This window comes from Leucoraja erinacea, chromosome 3 (assembly GCF_028641065.1).
Source record: "Leucoraja erinacea ecotype New England chromosome 3, Leri_hhj_1, whole genome shotgun sequence".
NCBI classification, from domain to species: domain Eukaryota; kingdom Metazoa; phylum Chordata; class Chondrichthyes; order Rajiformes; family Rajidae; genus Leucoraja; species Leucoraja erinaceus.
In genome coordinates, this window is record NC_073379.1 from 28046279 (window position 1) to 28067260 (window position 20982).

Genomic DNA, 20982 nt, shown 5'->3' on the forward strand with positions numbered 1-20982 from the left:
TTGCCAACTGCTTTACTGAAGTCCATGTAGACAACACCCTTTCCAAAATTCTGCTAATCCTTCCTGTAATGGGGTGACCAGAACAGCATGCAATACTCTAAAAGCAGCCTAACCAGAATTACAGACTTCCAGCCTGAATGTTGTCCTTCCACTACATTTCTCTTTCTTCTATCAATAAATCAATTCTGAAAACAACCAAATCAATGTGAATCCTGTGCTATTTAATCTTTTATATTAGTCTATTATGAGGAATTTTATCAAATGCCTTAAGGGCCTGTCCCACTGTACGAGGTAATTCAACAGTTCTCCCGAGTTTCCCCTGATTCGAACTCGGAGAATTACGGTAATCGCCGTTCGTAGGTACTCGGGGCTCTCGTGGACATTTTTCACAGTGCTGAAAAAACTTCACGAGTTACTGCGTTTCCCGAGTACCTGCTGTTAGCATTATGAGCCGCTACGAGACGTCCACGAGCTTCGACATAGCCGCTACGTACATTCTAAGTACTTACCACGAGTTTGATTTTTTTTAAACTCGGGAGAGCTCTTGAATTATCTCATACAGTGGGACAGGCCCTTTACAAAAATGAATATAGATTACATCCACCACCCTACCCTCATCGATCACCTTCATCACCTCCTCAAAAAACTCGATCAAGTTAATAAGACGCGCCCTGGCACGTACAAAGCCACGTTGATCGTCCCTAATTAGGTCATTCTCTTCCCAATTGGAGTAAATCCTATCTTACAGAATCCTCTCCAATAGCTTCCTGACATGAGGCTCACCAGTTTATAAATCCCTGGATTCCCTCTACTCTCTTTCTTAAATAAAGGAACAAAATGAGCAATTCTCTAGTCCTCTGGAACCTCACCTGTGCTGGAGAAGAAGCAAAGATCTTTGTCAAGCCTCCCTCATTCTCCTCTCTTGCCTTTCTGAGTAACCTGTGATAAATCCCTTCAGGTCCTGGGGATTTATCCACCTTAATGCTGTTCGAGAGCCCCAACAGCCTTAATCGCAAACTGCCCGTGCACATTAGTATTCTCCATACAGATCTCACTGGCTTTCATGTCCTGCTCCTTGGTAAAAACAGATACGCTATACTTCAGTACCTCTCCTACATCCCGAGATGCTTTCAGCGGTCCAACCTTCTTCCTGGTTACCCTCCTATTTTTAATAGAGTGTATGAAGTTTTGTGATTAACTCTCCAAAGCCATTTTATGGCCCCTATTGGCCCTTCTATTCGCATACTTCTTTCCTCTTTATTTAGATTCCTCAAATAATAATAATAATAATAATAAATTTTATTTTCGGGCGCCTTTCCAATCTCAAGGACACCTTACAAAGATTAACAGAAGAGAAAAAAACATATAGTCGGAGAAAAATAAATAATAAGGACATCATCAATATACAAATTAAAGATAGAAATCGCTCCAAAGACACAAAATCAAAAAACACAATGTGAAGAGAGAGCAGCGGCAGCTAAAGCGCGCCAGCGTCCACTCTCCCTTCCGACAGCTCACAGGCCCTGCCTGATTCCATTCTTTCAAACCTTGCATGCACTTCTCTTTTCTTTTTGACTAAGTTTGCAAAATGTAACCATGCAAGGTTCCTGGACCTATCCTTACCTTTTATTCTCACAGTAAGACACTGGCGCTGAATCCTAACCAGCTGGCCTTAGTACAATTCCCACATGTCAGAAGGGGATTTACCCCAAAGCAGCCACTTCCTATCTACTTTCCCTAGTACCTGCCTAGTATTGTTGTAATTAACCTTCTTTCAATTGCATACTTTCATTGGAATACCATTCTTATCCTTATTCATAATTATCTTAAAATCTACGATCTTATAATGAATATTTCCAATGTGCTCCTCCGTTGAAACTTCAGTCAGCTGCCCTGGCAGATTCCCAAAACTAGTATGGCACTGTCCCTGGTTGGACTATCAACATATGGTTTTATTTAACCCTTCTGGGTGCACTGGACAAATTCTACACCATCTAAGCTCCAGTCAGTAAGGGATTCCTAGTTAATATTGGAGAAGTTAATATCACTACAACAACCCTGTTGTTTTGACATCTTTCCATGATTTCATTTGATACGGTTGAGGTGCTGGATTACTGAAGGGTGGCTAATGTGCCTGTATTTAAGAAGGGTAGCAAGGAAAAGCCTGGGAACTTTAGACCAGTGAGCCTAACGTCTGTTGTAGGTAAGTTACTGAAGACGATTCTGAGGGATAATATACATGTGAATTTGGATAGACAGAGGCTGATTATGGATAGTCAACATAATTTTGTACATGGGAGATCATTTCTGCTGGATGTGATTGAATCTTTTGATGAAGTAACCAAGAAGGTTTACAAGGGAAGGCTGTAGGCGTTGTCTAGGTGGACTTCAGTAAGGCCGTTGATAACGTTCTGCATGGTAGGCTGCTCTGGAAGGTTATATAAAATAGTGCAGGGAATATATATAGGGTGAATGCAGAGTCTTTTACCCAGAGAAGGAATCAAGAACGAAGACGTGTTAAGATAAGAGGGGAAAGATTTAAAGGGAACCCAAAGGGGCAACATTTTTACACAGAGGGTGGTAGGTAAATGTAAGGAGCTGCCAGAGAAGGCAATTGAGGCAGGTACTATCACATCATTTGAAATAGATATGGATATGGATAGAAAACGTTTAGGATATGTGCCAAACGCAGGCTGATGTGACTCGTGTAGAAGGGCCATCTTGGTCGGCATGGCAAGTTGGGTTAAAGGGCCCATTTCTGTGCTGGATCACTGTGCCATAATATTTTTTTTAAATGGCGCCTCTCTGTGGCAACATGTTGCAAGCAGCACAGCAGAAAATCATCAAAGATAGTAGTTCTGAACATACCTGTATAAAACAAACACCACACATCAGTGCTGCAACTAACAAGCTGCTAATACATTTAAACACATTAGCGCTATTGCGATCTACCGACGCCAACGGGGCTACGGACTGCAAGAGAATTCCCGATCGCAGGGGGATACCCGACCTCGCGGAGGATCGCAGGAACATTAAGTACAGTACCTGGAAACATCAGGGAGGCCTCCATTGTGTCTGGAAACATGGCCAGCAGGCAGGACTACGTCAGACTGAAGTGCAGTGGACTACGACCTGCTCTCCCTACCATTCTACTGGCTAATCACTGGAAATAAAATGGAGGACTTAAGGTCAAGGTTGCTTTACAAAAGGGTGCTTATGGAATACTGTGTGCTCACTTTCACAGAGACATGGCCATCCCCAGCTCCCCGGGCTCAGCCATCCAGCCTGAAGATTTCTTCATTCATTGTATGGATCGAATGCAGGTAATGGTGAAAGGGAGAGGTTGGGGCGTCTGCCTCGTGGTCAATTCTTCGTGGCACTGAGGAATGGCGGATCCGTCTAACTACTGCTGCCCACACCTGGAACACCTAGTGGTAAAGTGCCGCACCTTCTACCTCCCGAGGGAATTCACCTCCATCATCCTGACCACGGTCTTCATCCCATCCCATGCAGACATCCGTCTAGCATTGGAGGAGCTGCATGCCATGGTCAACAAACACCAGTCAGCGTATCCCAAAGCCTTTACCATCATGACTCGGGACTTCAACAAGGCCAACCTGAAGAAATCATTCCCAAAACTACCACCAACATGTCTCCTGCAGCACCAGAGGATTAAACACTTGACCACTGCTACACGACCATTAGATTCCTATCACTCCATCCCTCGCCCTCACTTTGGGAAATCCGACCATTCAGCGGTGCTGCTTCTTCCTGCATTCAGGCAACAACTGAAGAGTGCACCCCCAGAGGTGAGGACTGCACAGACCTGATCAGAGGAGGCAGAGGCACAACTACGGGACTGTTTGGAGTCAGTAGACTGGGCAATGTTCAAGAACTCGGCAACGGACCTGAATGAATATGCCCCAGTTGTTACACACTTCATTAGAAATTGCGTGGAGGAGTGTGTTCCTACAATAAACCATCCAAGTGTTTCTTAACCCGAAGCCTTAGATGAACCAGGAGATCTACATTCTTCAGAGAACCAGTCCCGGGCAATCAGGTCTGGTGAGGCAGGGGTGTACAAGAAGTCCAGATATGACTTTAATAAGGCCATCAATAAGGCCAAACGGGACTTTTGCTCTAAGATGATGAGGCGGATGCTCGGCAACTGTGGCAGGGCTTGAATACCATCACTTCCTACAAGGCAAATTCGGGGCAGCTCAAGTGACAGGGAAGCATACCTCCCTGACGAGCTCCATGTGTTCCACACACGCTTTGACAGGGAGAACACTGATGTGCCATCCCGAGCCCCAATACGCCCTGATGGTATTACAGTCACAGTCACAGAGGCCGACGCCAGAAGATCCTTCAGGGGGATGAACCCTTGCAAAATGTCTGGACTTGATGGTATACCTGGTCATGCTCTCAAAACCTGTGCAGCAACTAGCTGGCGATTTTGAGGACATTTTCAACCTCTCATTAATGAGGTCTGTGGTCTGTACTGAGGGTCCAAGACATGCCTCAATGACTATCGACCGGTGGCACTAACATCCGTGGTGATAAAGTGCTTTGAGAGGTTGGTTATGGCGCATATCAACTCGTACCTCAACAAGAACCTTGACTCATTACCGCCACAACAAGTCAACGGAGAATGCCATCTCACCAGCTCTCTACTCTGCACTGGACCATTTGAACAATAAAAACACATATGTCAGGCTGTTGTTTATAGACTGCAGCTTGGCATTCAATACCATCATCCCCTCCAAGCTTGTTACCAAGCTCACTGAACTTGGTTTCTGCACATCTCTCTGCAACTGGATCCTCGACTTCCTCATCAACAGACCACAGTCTGTTCTTCCTCAATACCAATCAGTATGGGAGCACCTCGAAGGCTGTGTGCTCAGTCCCTTGCTCTACTCACTCTATACTTACGACTGTGTAATCGGACAAAATTCGAACTCCATCTTAAAATTTACCGATGACACCACCGTTGTTGGACGAATTACAGATGGTGATGAGTCAGAGTATAGAAGTGAGTTCGATCGACTGACCAAATGGTGCCAGCACATCAACCTGGCTCTCAATGTCAGTAAGACCAAAGAACTGATTGTGGACTTTGGAGGAGGAAGGATGAGGACCCACAAACCTGTCTATATCGACGGGACAATGGTGAAGAGAGTCTAAAGCTTCAAATTCCTTGGTGTGCATCTTTCTGAAGATCTTTCCTGGACCCTGCACACTGATGCAATTATAAAGAAAGCACATCAACGCCTCTACTTCTTGAGAAGATTGCAGGGATTCGGTTTGTCAGAGAGGATTCTCTTGAACTTCTACAGGCGAACAGTAGGGTGCATATTGACTGGTTGCATCACCGCATTGTTTGGTAACGAATGCCCTGGAGCAAAGAAGTCCAAAACATTGTGAACACTGCTCAGTCCATCACGGGTTCTGATCTTTCCCTCCCAGCATCATCAGAGACCTACACCACCCTGGCCACACACTCATTTCACATCCAGGTTCAGGAACAGCTTCTTCCCTACAGCCATTGGGCTATTATACACTACAACCTCCAAATAAGCTCTGAACTACATAAACTATTATTGTTATTATTGCACCATTATTGTTTGTTTTTTATGTGAACGTATGGGTACATATACATGTATGTATGTGTATATGTGAGTATGTGTGTATATATATATGTACACACACACCAAACTTTTTTTCTCATTTATTGTTTACATTGTATTATGTTTACATATTCTGTTGTGCTGTTGCAAGCAAGAATTTCATTGTTCTATCTAGGACATATTACAATAAAACATTCTTTACTCTCTTTAATAGTGTGATTAAAAGTGAATTTATACCTATTGCCTGCTAGCCTTTCAAGTGTGAGATTCAGTAAAGATGGGACGAGCCAGGTTGTAGGACCTATACTAATTAGATCAAGGCAAGCAGATATAATTCACCCCTTATTTCCATATTTACTTCCACCTAGAATAACATTTGATACTTTGATCCAGTCATCTATATTATAGGCAATTATTGAATAGTTGGAATTTTGGAATCCAGAACTAGATAGCACAGAAATTCACTACCACACACCACATGATTTCCTTCTCTGCTGTGCAAATTTATCATCAACACCTCTTCAAACAAAGATCTTATGATCTTGTCATCAAAGATCTTATGATCATTCTCTGCAATTCACGACTGAAGAACTGAAAACTGTAAGGGTGAATAAGTTACCTGGACCAGACAGACTACATCCCAGGGTTCTGAAAGAGGTAGCTTTAGAGATTTTGCTTAGCCTAATTTCACTGGTTGGTAAGATTTCAGAGTCAATTATTAAGGATGAGGTTTCTGAGTACAAAGAAGCAAATGATAAAATAGGTCAAAGTCAGCATGGTTTTGTTAAGGGAAGATCTTGCCTGACAAATCTGTTGGAATTCTTTGAGGACGTAAATAGGAGGATAGATAAAGGAGAGTCAGTGGATGTTGGATTTTCAGAAGGCCTTTGATAAAATGTCACATGTGAGGTTGCTAAACAAGATGAGAGCCCATGGTGTTAGAGGGAAGATACTAGCATGGAGAGAAAATTAGCTTAATGGCAGAATGCAAAGAATGGGAATAAAGGGGGCTTTTTCTAGTTGGCTGCTGGTGACTGGTGATATTCTGCAAGGGTCAGTGTTGGGTCTGCTACTTTTCAGATTGTATGTTACTTCGGATAATAGAATTGATGGCTTTGTAGGATATGATATTGATAGATAGGGCAGTAAAGCATGAAGATTTGATAGATAGGGCAGTAGTCAAAAAGTTTTGATGGAATACAGAGAACAAAGCAGCGGGTCTGCACTGAATAGGACTTGTTGACAGATTGGGGAGAGTATTCAAAAAGTGTAAAGGGATTTGGGAGTGGGTGCAGGATACCGCAGAACAGGTTGAATCGGTGTAAGGGGTAAATGCAGAATGCAGGGATTAGTGCTGAGGCTTTATAAGGCACTGGTCAGACCGCATTTAGAGTATGTTTTGGGCTCCATATCTGAGGAAGGATGTGCTGACGAGGGTCCAGAGGAGAGGGTCCAGAGGACGTTTTATAAGAATAATCACGGGGATGATTTGGTTAATGTATGATGAGCGTTTGAGAACTCTGGGCCTGTAGTTTAGAAGGATGAGGAGGACCTCAATGAAACATGCACCATAATGAAAGGCCTGGATAGAGTGGATGTGGAGAGGATGTTTCCACTAGTGGGAGAGTCTAGGACCAGAGGGCACAGCCTCAGAACAAAAAGACGTACCTTTAGAAACGAGATGAGAAATGTCTTTAGCCAGAGGGTGGTGAATCTGGAATTCATTGCCATAGTCACCTGTGGAGGCTAAGTTATTGGGTGTTTTTGAAGTGGAGATTGACAAGATCTTGCTTAATAATTGTGGTAAAGGTTACAAATAGGGAGGAAAATGTGGTTGCGTGGAAAAAATAGATCAGCTACGACTGAATGGTGGAGTAAACTCGATGGACAGTGTAATGCCAATTTCAAACTTCCAATGTCCAACTTTCAGTTGCCATTACTAAACGGGCAGGTGGGAGTGGTCTTACGCAGACAAGAAAAAACGGATCTTCCAGTCGTAATTTCCAGCTTAATTGGTTCTTTATTGAAGTAGTTGTACAGACAAAAAAAATGAACATACCAGATCCTCTTTATTCTTATACAAATTGGAGCTTTCCGTTCGTACTATCCGCTAAGAATCATTTTCTCTCCAAATCCCGTGGCTGGTCTGATCTGGAGAGTCCCTCATATACGTTACGCCCATCTATGTATCAAATGCCCACCTCCAAACCTACAAAATAATACTGCTATAAATGTCTAGACAAAATAATATAATATGCTAACAGTAACTAGCCTAAGCGTGAATGACAGAATGGAATAATTATTTTCCTCTGATTTACGAACTGTGACTCGACTATGACTTAAAGTGACATGCCATTAGAGCTTTCTTGAGTAATTCCCATTATGTCTTAATTAAGCATAGAACCAGAAGGTTAGCAAGACTCCATTGTCCATGCCAACTATTTAAAAATCCTATTTCTCCTCCATTAAAAAGTTCAATGGAACAAATAGACTTTCACTGTAGATTAAAAATATTGAAGAGTTCAGAAAGGACCGATGACTATTAATCTGTTATTTGGCATAAACTATGAAGGCAAACAGCTTGCTAAAATGAAAAAGAGATGGAGGTCAACAACTAAATGATTCAGTACACAGTCAACTTTCTGAAACTGAAAAAAGCCATTACTCCTTTGTTTCATTTTTATTGAGAATTCACAGGCGAACCATGAGAAAAAAACATATGTAAATCAAGCTGTCTTGCACGCATATCGATGATGATATGCTTTTGCACATATATTGGTAGATCAAAGTTCACAGGGTTAAAGGAAAGCTGTGTTTAAAGAAACACACCTTAACTCACCCCATCAAATCATCTAAGGGGCCAGAAAGAGATTTAACATTTCGTCAATAATCTTACTGGGGATAATTAAACACATTTTAAGATATAAAGAAAAGGGCGGAAGAAGAAAGAACAACAAAGATGGAAAGCAGAGATGTTAAATGGCAAGAGAAGTGATAGTGCCAAGAGAAGATAAAGTGCAGAATTAATTTCTATAATTACCAAAGGCTTGCTAGAAATCTCTTAAAAATATAGATTTATTATTGGGATGTTATGTTACATTTGCACAATACATTGGTGAGGCCGCTCTTGGGGTATTGTGTCCAGTTTAGGTTACTCTGATATACTGTAGGAAGGAAGGTGTTAAGCTGGAAAGAGTGCATAGAAGATGTACGAGGATGTTGCCAGGATTTGAGAACCTGAGCTATAGGGGGGAAATTGGGCAGGCTAGGACTTTATTCCTTGAAGCGCAGGATGCCGAGGAGTGACCTAAGAGAGGTGTATAAAATCCTAAAGGAATAGATAGGGTGGATGCATAGTCTTTTTCCCTCAGTGTGGGGGAATCAAGAACTTAAGGATTAGGATTTAAGGTGAGAAAGGGAAGATAGGAACCCAAGGGGCAACTATTTCACACAGAGAGTTAGTTGTAGATGTATTAACAACATTTAAAGGACATTTGGACAGGTACATGAATAGGAATGGTTTAGAATGACAGGGACAAACCAAGGTACGCCCAAGAGTAGCGTAGATGTGGCATCTTGGTTGGCATGGATGAGTAATGCCAAAGGGCTTGTTTCCATGCTCTATGACCCTATGACTCGAAGGGTAATACATAATTGGCATAAGCTGCCAGAGAAAGTGATAGAAACTGATAGAATTACATAGAACATACAACAGAAAGGTACAGCATAGAAACAGTCCCTTTGGCACAATGTCTGTGCTGAACAGGATGTCAAGATAAATTAATCTCATCTACCTGTGCGATCCATATCCCGCTATTCCCTGCATATCTAAATGCCTCTTCATTGTAACTATCTATCTGCCTCCACCACAACCCATGCACTCAGCACCGTCTCTGTAAAAAAATAACTTACCCTGCACATCTCCTGTAAACTTTTTCCCTCTCACCTTAAAGTTACGCCTTCTCGTCTTTGACATTTCCAGCTTTGGAAAGAGGTTCTGTCTGTCTATTCTGCCTATTCAAAATGCTGGAATAACTCAGTGGGACAGGCAGCATCTCTGGAAAGAAGGAATGGGTGGCGTTTCGGGTTGAGACCCTTCTATTCGATTCTGCCTCTTTGCTTCTATTATGCTGCCTCTCATCATTTTGGTCTCCTCTCAACCTCCAGCGTTCCAGAGAAAACAATCCAGGTTTCTTCAATCACGCCTTGTAGCTAATATCACCTCATCTAGGCAACACTCCAAATGCGGCAAAATCAACATGTTAGTCCTGCATCATGCGGCAAAATCAACATGTTAGTCCTGCATCATGACTTCTTAACTCTTATACTCAATCTCCCAATAAATCAAGGTGAGCATACTAGATGCTTTCTTTACCACTCTATCCAATTAAGTTGCCTAATTCAGAGAGCTATGGGCCTAAACCCCAACATCCCTCTGTACATCAATGTTGCTCAGGGTCTTGCCTTCAACTGTATACCTTCCCCTGACATTTGACCTCCCAAAGTGCAACAGCCCATACTTGCTTTGATTAAACCCCCCTGCCATTCCTCTTCCCATTTCTGTAGATCTTTATTCTACTGTATACTTTGACAACATTCTTCCTGGATGCGAAATATATAAACAACGGATGTAAATGTATAGGAAGGAACTGCAGATGCTGGTTTACACCGAAGATAGACACAAAATGCTGGAGTAACTCAGCAGGATAGGCAACATCTCTGGAGAGAAGGAATGGGTGACATTTTGGGTTGAGACCCTTCATGTAAATGTAGATGAGTTTGTGAGTAAATTTGCACGTGATACCAAAATCAGTGGAGTTGAGGATAGCAAGGAAGGCTGTCAGAAAATACAGCTGTTATAAAAATGGGCAGAGAAATGACAGATGGAGTTTAATCCATGCAAGTGTGAGGTGTTGTACATTGGGAGCTCAAAAGTAAGGGGAAAGTATACAATTTTCTGAGAGTGGTGGCTATATGGAATGAGCTGCCAGAGGAGGTAGTTGAGGCAAATACAATAATAACATTTAAAAGGTACTTGGGCAGGTAAATGGTTGACGCAATAGACACATTAATTTTACAATAAACACATAAAATGCTGGAGTACTCTGACAATGGAGGAGGCCCAGGATAGAAAAGTCAGTATGGGAATGGGAAAGGGAGTTAATACGGTTAGTAACAAGGAGATTTAGCAGGCTTTGAAAGACCGAGCACAAGTGTTCGACAAACCGGTGGCCTAGTTTACATTTGGTGTCGTCGATGTAAAGGAGACCACATCAGGAACACAGAATGCAGTTGATGAGGTTAAAGGAGGTGCAAGTGAAACTCTGTCCCACCTGCTGGGGTTCCTGGACATCCCTTGTGGTTGCAGGGGAAAGTAGCTGGGGAGGGGGTATTGGGGAGGAAGGAATAGGTGTACCAAGGATTTGTGGAGGGGGCGGTCTCTATGGAAGACACAAAGGGATGATGATTGAAAGATGTGACTGGTGGTGGGATCACATTGAAGGTGGTGGAAATGTCAGAGAACGATATGTTGGAATGGAGGCTATCGGGGTAAAAGGTAAAGACCAAGAGAACTCTATCCTTGTTCTGTCGAGGAGGTAGGGAACCCCCTCTCACCTGTATCCACACATCACTTTCCAGACTTTGTCCAGCCCCTCCTCTCTTCCAGCTTTGTGCCCCCCCCTCCCCGAAGACAGAATCAATCTAAAGAAGGATCCCGACCAGAAACTTCACCTATCCATATTCTCCAGAGATGCTGCCTGACGCTCTAAGTTACTCCAGCACTTTGTGCCTTTTTTGTAAACCTGATCCGCAGTTCCATATTTCTACATTTTACATGAATGCTACCTGGTTTAAGAGGATTTTATCTAAGGTTGGACAAACTTGGGTTGTTTTCTCTGGAGTGTGGGATGCTGAGGGAAGACTTGATATATGTATATAAAATGCACCTTAAAACTTTTTTCCCCAGGATGAAAATGTCAACGCCTATAGGGCACAACTGTAATGTGAGAGTGGAAAAGTTTAATGGAAATCCATGGGACAGGTTTTTTTTTACAGAGAGTGATGGGTGGCTGGAACACACTGTCAGGAGTGGTGGTGGAGACAGATATGATAAGGGCATCTCAGGGGCTTTTGTATCGGCACATGGATATGGAGGAAGTGGAGGGATGTGGATCATGTGCGTACAGAGATTAGTTTAATCTGGCCTCTTGTAGGGTATGGATGTTGTGGGCTGAGCCTGTTCCCATGCTGTACTGTTCAATGATAATCAAGGCATCAGATGCAGCCTATACATGGTAAAAAAAGTACCAGCAAATTTACTCTCCTTTTCCTTCCAAGCGTCCACAATCCTGCCAAAACTAAAATTTTGCTCCAAATCCTGACTGGGAGATGTAATTTCTCAGTTCAAGATTCAAGAGAGTTTATTGTCATGTGCCCCAGATAGGACAATGAAATTCTTGCTTTGCTTCAGCACAACAGAATATAGTCGGCATAAATAAATACATAACAGATCAGTGTGACCATATATCATTGAATATATATATACACACATAAATAAGCAGATAAAGTGCAATGGGCTATTAATGTTCAGAGTTTTGTTTGAGTTGAGTTTAATAGCCTGATGGCTGTGGGGAAGTAGCTATTCCTGAACCTGGATGTTGCAGATTTCAGGCTCCTGTACCTTCAACCTGAAGGCAGTGGGGGTATGAGTGAGTGGCCAGGATGGTGTGGATCCTTGATGATGCTGGCAGTCTTTTTGAGGCAGCGACTGCGATAGATTCCCTCGATGGTAAGGAGGTCAGAGCCGATGATGGACTGGGCAGTGTTTACAACTTTGTGCAGTCTTTTCCGCTCCTGGGCGCTCAAGTTGCCGAACCAAGCCACGATGCAACCGGTCATCTTGCTCTACTGTGCACCTGTAGAAGTTCGAGAGAGTCCTCCTTGACATACCGACTCTCCGTAGTCTTCTCAGGAAGTAGAGGCGCTGATGTGCTTTCTTTATAATTGCATCTGTGTTCTCGGACCAGGAGAGATCTTCAGAGATATGCACGCCCAGGAATTTGAAGCTCTTGACCCTCTCCACCATCGACCCGTTGATATAAACGGGACTATGGGTCCCCATCCTACCCCTTCCAAAGTCCACAATCAGTTCCTTGGTTTTGCTGGTGTTGAGAGCCAGATTATTGTGCTGGCACCATTTGGTCAAACGGTCGATCTCACTTCTATACTCTGACTCATCTCTATCAGTGATACGTCCCACAACAGTGGTGTCGTCAGTGAACTTGATGATGGAGTTCGCACTATGACCGACTACGCAGTCATGAGTATAGAGTGAGTACAGCAGGGGGCTGAGCACGCAGCCTTGAGGTGAACCTGTGCTGATTTTTATCGAGGTTGACAAATTTCCACCAATACGGACAGACTGTGGCCTGTGAATGAGGAAGTCGAGGATCCAATTTCAGAGCAATGCGCAGAGACCCAGTTCTGAGAGTTCGGTAACTAGCTTGGAGGGGAGGATTGTATTCAATGCCGAGCTGTAGTCAATGAATATATGACATATGAGTTCTTGTTGTCCAAGTGGTCCAGAGCGGAGTGGAGAGCCAGCGAGATCGCATCCAGTGTTGATCTGTTGTGGCGGTAAGCGAACTGCAGTGGGTCCAGGTCTTTGTCGCGTTATGAGTTGATTTGCGCCATGATCAACCTCTCAAAGCAGTTCATCACCACAGACGTTAATGCCACTGGTCGATAGTCATTGAGGCACGTCACCTTGCTCTTCTTGGGCACCGGTATTATTGATGCCCTTTTAAAGCAAGTGGGAAACCTCAGATCTCAGAAGTGAGAGGTTGAAAATGTCTGTAAAAACTCCAGCCAGTTGGTCCACACAGATTTTTAGAACACAACCGAGTATACCAGGCGCTTTCCGAGGGTTCACCCCAGTTGTCAGATAATCAAAATTCTGACATTTCTTACTCGTAGTCACCCTTGTCTCAAGAGATGCAATGCTTGAAGAAGTTAGCTCACCACCAGTCCCTCGTGGACAAATAAAGGATGTGCATTAACTACAAGCTTTATTAATGACACTCAAATCATACAGAGAAATATCGAAAGGTATTGGTGGTAGAAGGATTACCCCCAAAAATGAAACAATTCTTTTGGACTCCCGATGGTAAAATACAAGAACAAAGCTTGTCTGTCAATTTAACGTTTTCGATGTATGAACATTTACCTCTTTTTTTTGGTTTTGAAACTTCATGGCACATTGATTCTCCAATGAAACATTTTAATCTATATAGTGTGTATTGCTCCATTATAAATTTTCATGCCTACTTGTGTGAGAAACGCTTTCTCTCTTCACAGACACTATCTGACTTGTTTGGTACCTTCACTACTTTGTTTTTATTTACTGTAATGCATTGGACATTTCTATTGCAGCTGCTCCTTAACTTTGTAATTGCAAGAATTATATAGAATAGAAATTGTGACTGACTTAATTTCATAATTTTTCAGTCATGTCATCTTGGAGCAGAAGAAGCCAAAGAAAAAGTTTCCAGTCTGGGGAAAGTCAATGACCAGTTGACACTTGAACTATCGTTCACAAAGAAATTATTGTCTCAGAAACAAAAGGAACATGTCGCTTTGCTGGCAGCTTGTGCTCTGATGGCAGGTGCTATATACCCATTATACAATAGATCCTGTGAATTGTCTGTGCAGAAAGACTTCCTCAAAGAACAAATTAATGCGTGTGAATATTTCAAAAATGAAATCAGGACTGTTGTCCAGGTTCTTTCTCTGGAAGGAAATCCGAGCAAATCCAAGAAAAGGAAGAAGCCTCCAAGAGGACTGATTCAGATTTTCCGAAAAAGTGTTATTGCAATCATAGCAGCCAACAGACTTCGAGCCTTTGGTCTGGGATGTAGGCCGCTGTTTACTTGGAGTGAGGGAATAAAGAACAAACCAAGACTTGCAGTTTGCTCAGGCAACACAAAGTCCTCTTTCACTGGTTCAAGTAAGTGCTAGCTTGGCCAATATTTTCCAGATTGTTACTGATATAGCTGTTAATTTCCATTTCTAACTGCCTATTTCTTCTCTGTTGTAGATTGTGCTGTTCCCAAATCAGACATTTTCACTAATAATTAGAAAGTTATTGAAGGAACAGCAAAATCAGGTATAGAAAATTGAACAGTACAACAAAAGAACAGGCCCTTTGGCGCACAATATCTATGCTGAACATGATGTCAAAACCATCGATTATCTAGCTGACCATAACGCATATCCCTCCATTCCCTCCATATCTATATGCCTGTCCAAAAGTATTCCAAATGCCACTAACATATCTGCTACAACGTTCCAGGCACTCTCCACCCTCTGTGTAAAAAAACCTGTCCCGCTCATCTCCTTTTAACATTGCCCATCTCACACTTAAAGCTATGGCTTATAGTATTTGATGATTCCACCCTGAGAAAAAAATTGCCTATCTGACTGCCTATCTTACCTATGCCTCTCATAATTTTATATACTTAAATCTGGTCTCTCTGTCACCTCCGGCGTCCCAGAGAAAACAGTCTAAGCCTGTCCAACCTCTCCTTGTACCTAAAACCCTCAAATCCAGGCAACATTCTGGTAAATTTCCTCTGCAACCTTTTCAAATTTCCATATCCTTCCTGTAATGGGATGACCTGAACTGCACTCAATACTCCAAATGCGGCTATCCAAAGTCTTATAAAGCTGCAACATGACTTCTTAACTCTTATTATACTCAATGCCCCGAACTATGAAAGCAAGTTTTGGACACCTTTGCTGAACACCTTCACTCAGTCCACTTCAGTCTACCATTGTGAGCTCCACATTTCCTTGATTATCGTTTGTTTCTGCATATCTTCCATTCATTTGTTCCAAGTACCGTCTATATCTCTTGTTTTCCTTTCCTCTGACTCTCAGTCTGAAGAAGGGTCTCAACTTGAAACGTCACCTTTTCCTTTTCTCCAGAGATGTTGCCTGACCCACTGAGTTACTCCAGCTTTTTGTGTCTGTCCTCGGTTTAAACCAGCGTTTGCAGTTCCTCCCTGCACAGGTTAATCTGTTGTTCAATCAATAGGATTTGTCCCACTGTGGGAATGGGACACTCAACAAGACAGGGAACAGTTAACCGTTCTGGTCCAGGGACCCTTGGTCAGAACTGGGAGAGAAAACAAATGAATTTACAGCAGCAGAGAAGTTAAGGGAACCATTTAGTCTCATTTTATCAGAGACTAAATGAATACATTTAGCAGTTAGGATGAGATTATGCTTCTTCGTCTGTGCAATATGTTGCTAATAGGCTATGCTCAGCAGAGAAGGCCTGATATAGGCAAAGCAAAAGGTGTTATCTAAAGTTGGAGAATTTGGTTTTGAGTCCAGAGGATAATAATGTGCCCAGATGGAAAATTAGGATTCATTGCAACAGTACAGGAAGCCACATGCAGAACATATTCAGAGTGACATATTGAATAAAAATAGCAGGAGCAAGACCTTGAGGGCGGTAATCTCTGGATTACGCCCAGTGTTGCATACATGTACGAGAAATAGGAGGATGGGGTGAATGGATGGAGTGGTTGTATAGATGGTACAGGTTACAGGGATTCAGATTTTTGGATGATTGAATCTCCTGCGGCATAACTGACCTGTACAAGAGGACGGTCGCACCTGAACTGAAGGGGACCCAATATCCTTGCAGGGACGTTCCCCAGTGCTACTATTTAAACTAGTGTGGCAGGGTAGTGCGAAGGAGAACAAATGGAAAGACTAATAGGAAGGAAGAGATTATAACCAGTAATTCTTAAAGGAATGCCAGACAAGTAGAGGTAAACATAGAAAATAGATGCAGGAGTAGGCCATTCGGCCCTATGAGCCAGCACTGCCATTCAATATGATCATCAATCAATCAACCTTTATTGTCATCTTGCAAGCAACAAGTACAGTGCAAAATGAAAAGACGTTTCCCAGTGAATAGCGGAGCCTCGCACATGAAATTTAAAAACACTTCACACATAATAACACTAAAAAAAACAATCCAGTCCCTGATGCAACAGTATAAATAGTTAAATGCAGGTAAAAAACACAATGTTAAATATTGTAAACCAATCATAAAAAATGTCCGGGGCCGCTGATTTGAGTGGCCAGTGCCAGTTATTAAAGTGTCCGTGCCAGCCGCAGAGTCAAGTCAAGTGACTGTGAGTGCAGAGTGACTGTTTAGCAGCCTCACAGCCTGTGGCAGGAAGCTGTTTAGCAGCCTCGTAGTCCGGGCTTTGGATGCTTCGATATCTCTTGCCTGATGGCAAGAGATCCTGTGTGTGGAGGGGGTGCAGTTTGTCCTTGGCAATTCCTGTGCTTTCTGAAGCGGCTCTGGAACAGTATCTTGTACAGGGTAGGGAGACCCAATGATCCTCTGGGCTCCCCTAAACTAGTGTCTGCAGAGTAGTGTCCGAGCAGTTGCAGGTGCAGTACCACTATTTATGCAGTAAGAGATTACAACTCCACCGTAATTCTTAAAAGTCCTGAATGCCAGACAAGTAGTGAGGCCTAAACATAGTTTCCTAGATGCAGGAGTAGGGCCCGTTTGACGGCCCAGTACTGCCACCAGGTGAGGCTATCCATTATCTGCACATGGCTGATCATCCAGAATCAGTACCCCATTCTTGCTTTCTCCCATTATCCTTTGATTCCGTTAGCCCTAGAGCCACATCCAACTCCCTCTTGAATACATCCAGTGAATTGGCCTCCACTGCCTTTTTTGGCAGAACATTCCACAGATTCACAACTCTCTGGATGAAAACGTTTTTCCTCATCTTAGTCCTAAATGGCATACCCCTTATTCTTAAACTGTGACCGCTGATTCTGGACTCCCACAACATCAAGAAAAAAATACCTGCATGTAGCCTGTCCAATTCCTTAATAATTTAATATGTTTCTATAAGATCCCCTCACATCCTTCTAAATTCCAGTGCATGTAAGCACAGTTGATCTATTCTTTCATCATATGTCGGTCCCGCCATCCTGGGAATTAACCTGGTATCTGGTTAATTCCCAGTAACCTGGTAACCTGGTTAACCTACGCTGCACTCCCTCAATAGCAAGAATGTCCTTCCTCAAATTAGGAGACCAAAACTGCACACAATACTCAAGGTGTAAAGGAATATGGTGAAACTGATGGGCTGAAGTATTTCAATCCAAGGATTATTGTAGGTTAAGCTGATGAACCTAGAGCCGGAATCAATGGTTGAAACTGATGTTGTGGCCATTACGGAGACTTAGAGAAACAGTTTGTAGATAGATTACAGGAAGATGCAAATGCAACAGAGTTGTCGTAATGGGCAACTTAACATCCCCAATATTGACCGGGGCTTACTCAGTCCATAAGGGTTAGACAAGGCAGAATTTGTTGGGAGTTTCCTAAGAAGGTTTCCTGAAATAGCTGTACAGCCAAACTAAGGGATATAGACAAGGAAGACTGTAGAAAACTTTTGCTTTGGGAGGAATGTTTAAGACATGAGTCTTGTGTATAGCAGTTAGTGGTAAGCGTCTTGATCTGTGAAATGAGTTAAAATTTACAGACCTTTTGGTCTGACACATCCAGGCAGATCTTTTATCCATCTACATAATACCATTTGTCAGTGTTAAGCCCATATACGTCTATGTCTCTCTTATTCAAGTGCTAGTCTAAATATCTCTTAAATTTAGTAGTTCTATCTGATTCCACCATCTCTTCTGGCAGCAAGTTCCAGATATCAACCACTTTGTCAAAAAAGTGTTATTGTGATCATGACAGTCAACAGAATTTTGTGGTCAGTTTTGGTCACCCTGTTATTGGAAGGATGTTGTTAAACTCTAAAGGGTGCAGAAAAGATTTACAAAGATATTGCCAGGACTCAAGGGCCTGAGCTTAAGGAAGAGGTTGAGCCCGCTAGGACTTTATTCCTTGGAGTGCAGGAGGATGAGTGGGGGGGTTTTATAGAGGTGTACACAATCATGAAAGGAATAGAGAGCAATGCACAGAGTCTTTTACCCAGAGTATGGGAATTGAGAACTAGAGATCATACAGTAGGTTTAAGGTGAGGGGGGGAAAGATTTAATTGGAACCTGAGGGACAATTTATTTATGTAAAGGTTGGTAGGCGTATGGAACGAGCTGTCAGAGGAGGTAGTTGAGGTACTATCACAACATTTAAGAAGCATTTAGACAGGAACATAGATAGGATAGGTTTTGAAGGATATAGGCCAAATGCAGGCTGGTGGTTCTATTGTGGATGGTGCATGCTGGTCGGCATGGACCAGTTGTGCCGAAGTACCTGTTTCCATGCTGTTTGACTCAACAACCTCACTGGCAGTGTGATCCAGGCACATAAAACTCTGTGTTGAACATAAATGTCCTGGACATCTTCTTTAAACTTTGCACGTCTCGCCTTCAAGCTATGCCCTTGAATATATGACATTTCCACCAGGTGAAAAAGATTCTGAATCTCTACCCTATCGATGTCTCTCATAATTTTATATACTTGTATCACGTAAAGCCTCAGCCTCTGACGTTTCAGGGAAAACATTCCATCTTTTCCAACCTCCCCTCATAGCTAATACACTCCAATCCATTCCTGGTAAGCCTCTACTGCATCTTCCACAAAGCCTCCATAGCCTTCCAACAGTGTATCAATCAGAACTGCACACATTACAGAGATGGTGATCGTAATTCTGTAAGTTTCAAGGTAGTTATGTAAAGGGATAAAGATGGTCTACAAACTAAGCTCCTAAATGAGATGATTTCAATAGCACAAGACCTGCTGAAAGTAGATTGGGAACATCTGCTTGCAGTAGAACAACATCTAAAATTTGTGATGATTATATAAGGGGGACGGTGACATTTCGGGGTCATCGTGTTCGCGTAAGTGAAAGGTAAGGATGGCAAGAATAGGGCACCGTGGTTGATAAGAGACATTGAGGATTTTACGTAGAAAAGAAAGGACAAGACATGTATAGGTAACTGAAAATAGCAGAATCTCTTGAGCGTTATAGTAGAGTACTTAATAAAGAAATAAGGGCAAAAAAGGAGACAATTGGCAGACAAGATTAAAAGTAATCTCAAGGTATTGTATAATGTTGTATTGTATATATTGTTGGGACCAAAAGTTAAATGAGTGAAAACGAGTAACATAGAAAAATAGGTGCAAGAGTAGGCCATTCGGCCTTTCGAGCCAGCACCGCCATTCAATATGATCATGGCTGATCATCTAAAATTAGTACTCCATTCCTGCTTCTCCCCCATATCCCTTGATTCCTTTAGCCCTAAGAGCTAAATCTAACTCTTGAAAACATCGAGTGAATTAGCCTCCACTGCCTTCTGTGGCAGAGAATTCCACAGATTCACAACTCTCAGGGCGAAGAAGTTTTTTCTCATCTCAGTCCTAAATGATTTTCTGCTTATTCTTAAACTGGGACCCCCTGGTTTTGGACTCCCCCAACATCAGGAACATTTTTCCTGCATCTAGCCTGTCCAATCCTTTAAGAATTGTATATGTTCTCATCATTCTAAATTGCAATGAATACAAGCCCAGTCGACCCATTCTTTCATCATATGTCAGTCCCGCTATCACGGGAATTAACCTGGTGAACCTATGCTGCACTCTCTCAATAGCAAGAATGTCCTTCCTCAAATTAGGAGACCAAAATTACACACAATACTCCAGGTGTGGTCTCACCAGGGTCCTATACAACTGCTAAACTTCTAAACTCAAATCCTCTCAATATGACGGCCAACATGCCATTAGCTTTCTGCACTGCCTACCTGCCTGAGTAGATCCCTTTTGGGTCCAGAGGAGCAAATTGTTTGAAGCCAAAGGATATGGGTGCAGGCATATGAATACTTCTCATCTGCATTCACTGAGACTAAAAATGGAGAGTTCAGGGAGAGGAGTGATGATATACTCCTGAATATGACGAGGCGTTAGATGTTTTAGAGTGCATCAAGTTGGCAAAGTTCCTTAGGCCCAATCAGCTGTATTCCATGCTCCTATCAAAGACAAGGGAGGAGATTGCTGGATCTCTAAGATAGATTTTTTAATTTCCTCTAGACAACGGTGTGAGGTGTCGAATAACTGGAGGACAGTAAATGTTTTTACCTATCTATACGACTCTTACTTTAAATCCTTCTGCATCTTCTCAAAGACAGTGACATGAAGTGAATGTAATATTGCAGCATCCACTTCTGTGGTTGCATTATTGAAAATGTTCTAATTTAAATGCTCGAGCAATAATAGTTTAGCTAGTGTTTTATAAAGAAGCAACTTGACCTCCTTGTTTTTATGTTTTTCTGCTGCCTTCATGAAGCC

The 20982-nt window shown here is 42.5% G+C and overlaps 1 protein-coding gene across 5 annotated transcripts in view; it reads left to right on the plus strand.

Annotated features, from left to right (window-relative positions):
* Nucleotides 1-20982, plus strand: part of LOC129695419 (coiled-coil domain-containing protein 171-like) — a 254013-nt gene that overhangs the window by 97640 nt on the left and 135391 nt on the right. For all 5 annotated transcript variants that reach the window (XM_055632349.1, XM_055632347.1, XM_055632346.1 and 2 more), the window contains exon 16: nt 14136-14634. In XM_055632349.1, coding sequence (XP_055488324.1) covers nt 14136-14634 — 499 coding nt within the window. The remainder of the gene's footprint in view (nt 1-14135; nt 14635-20982) is intronic.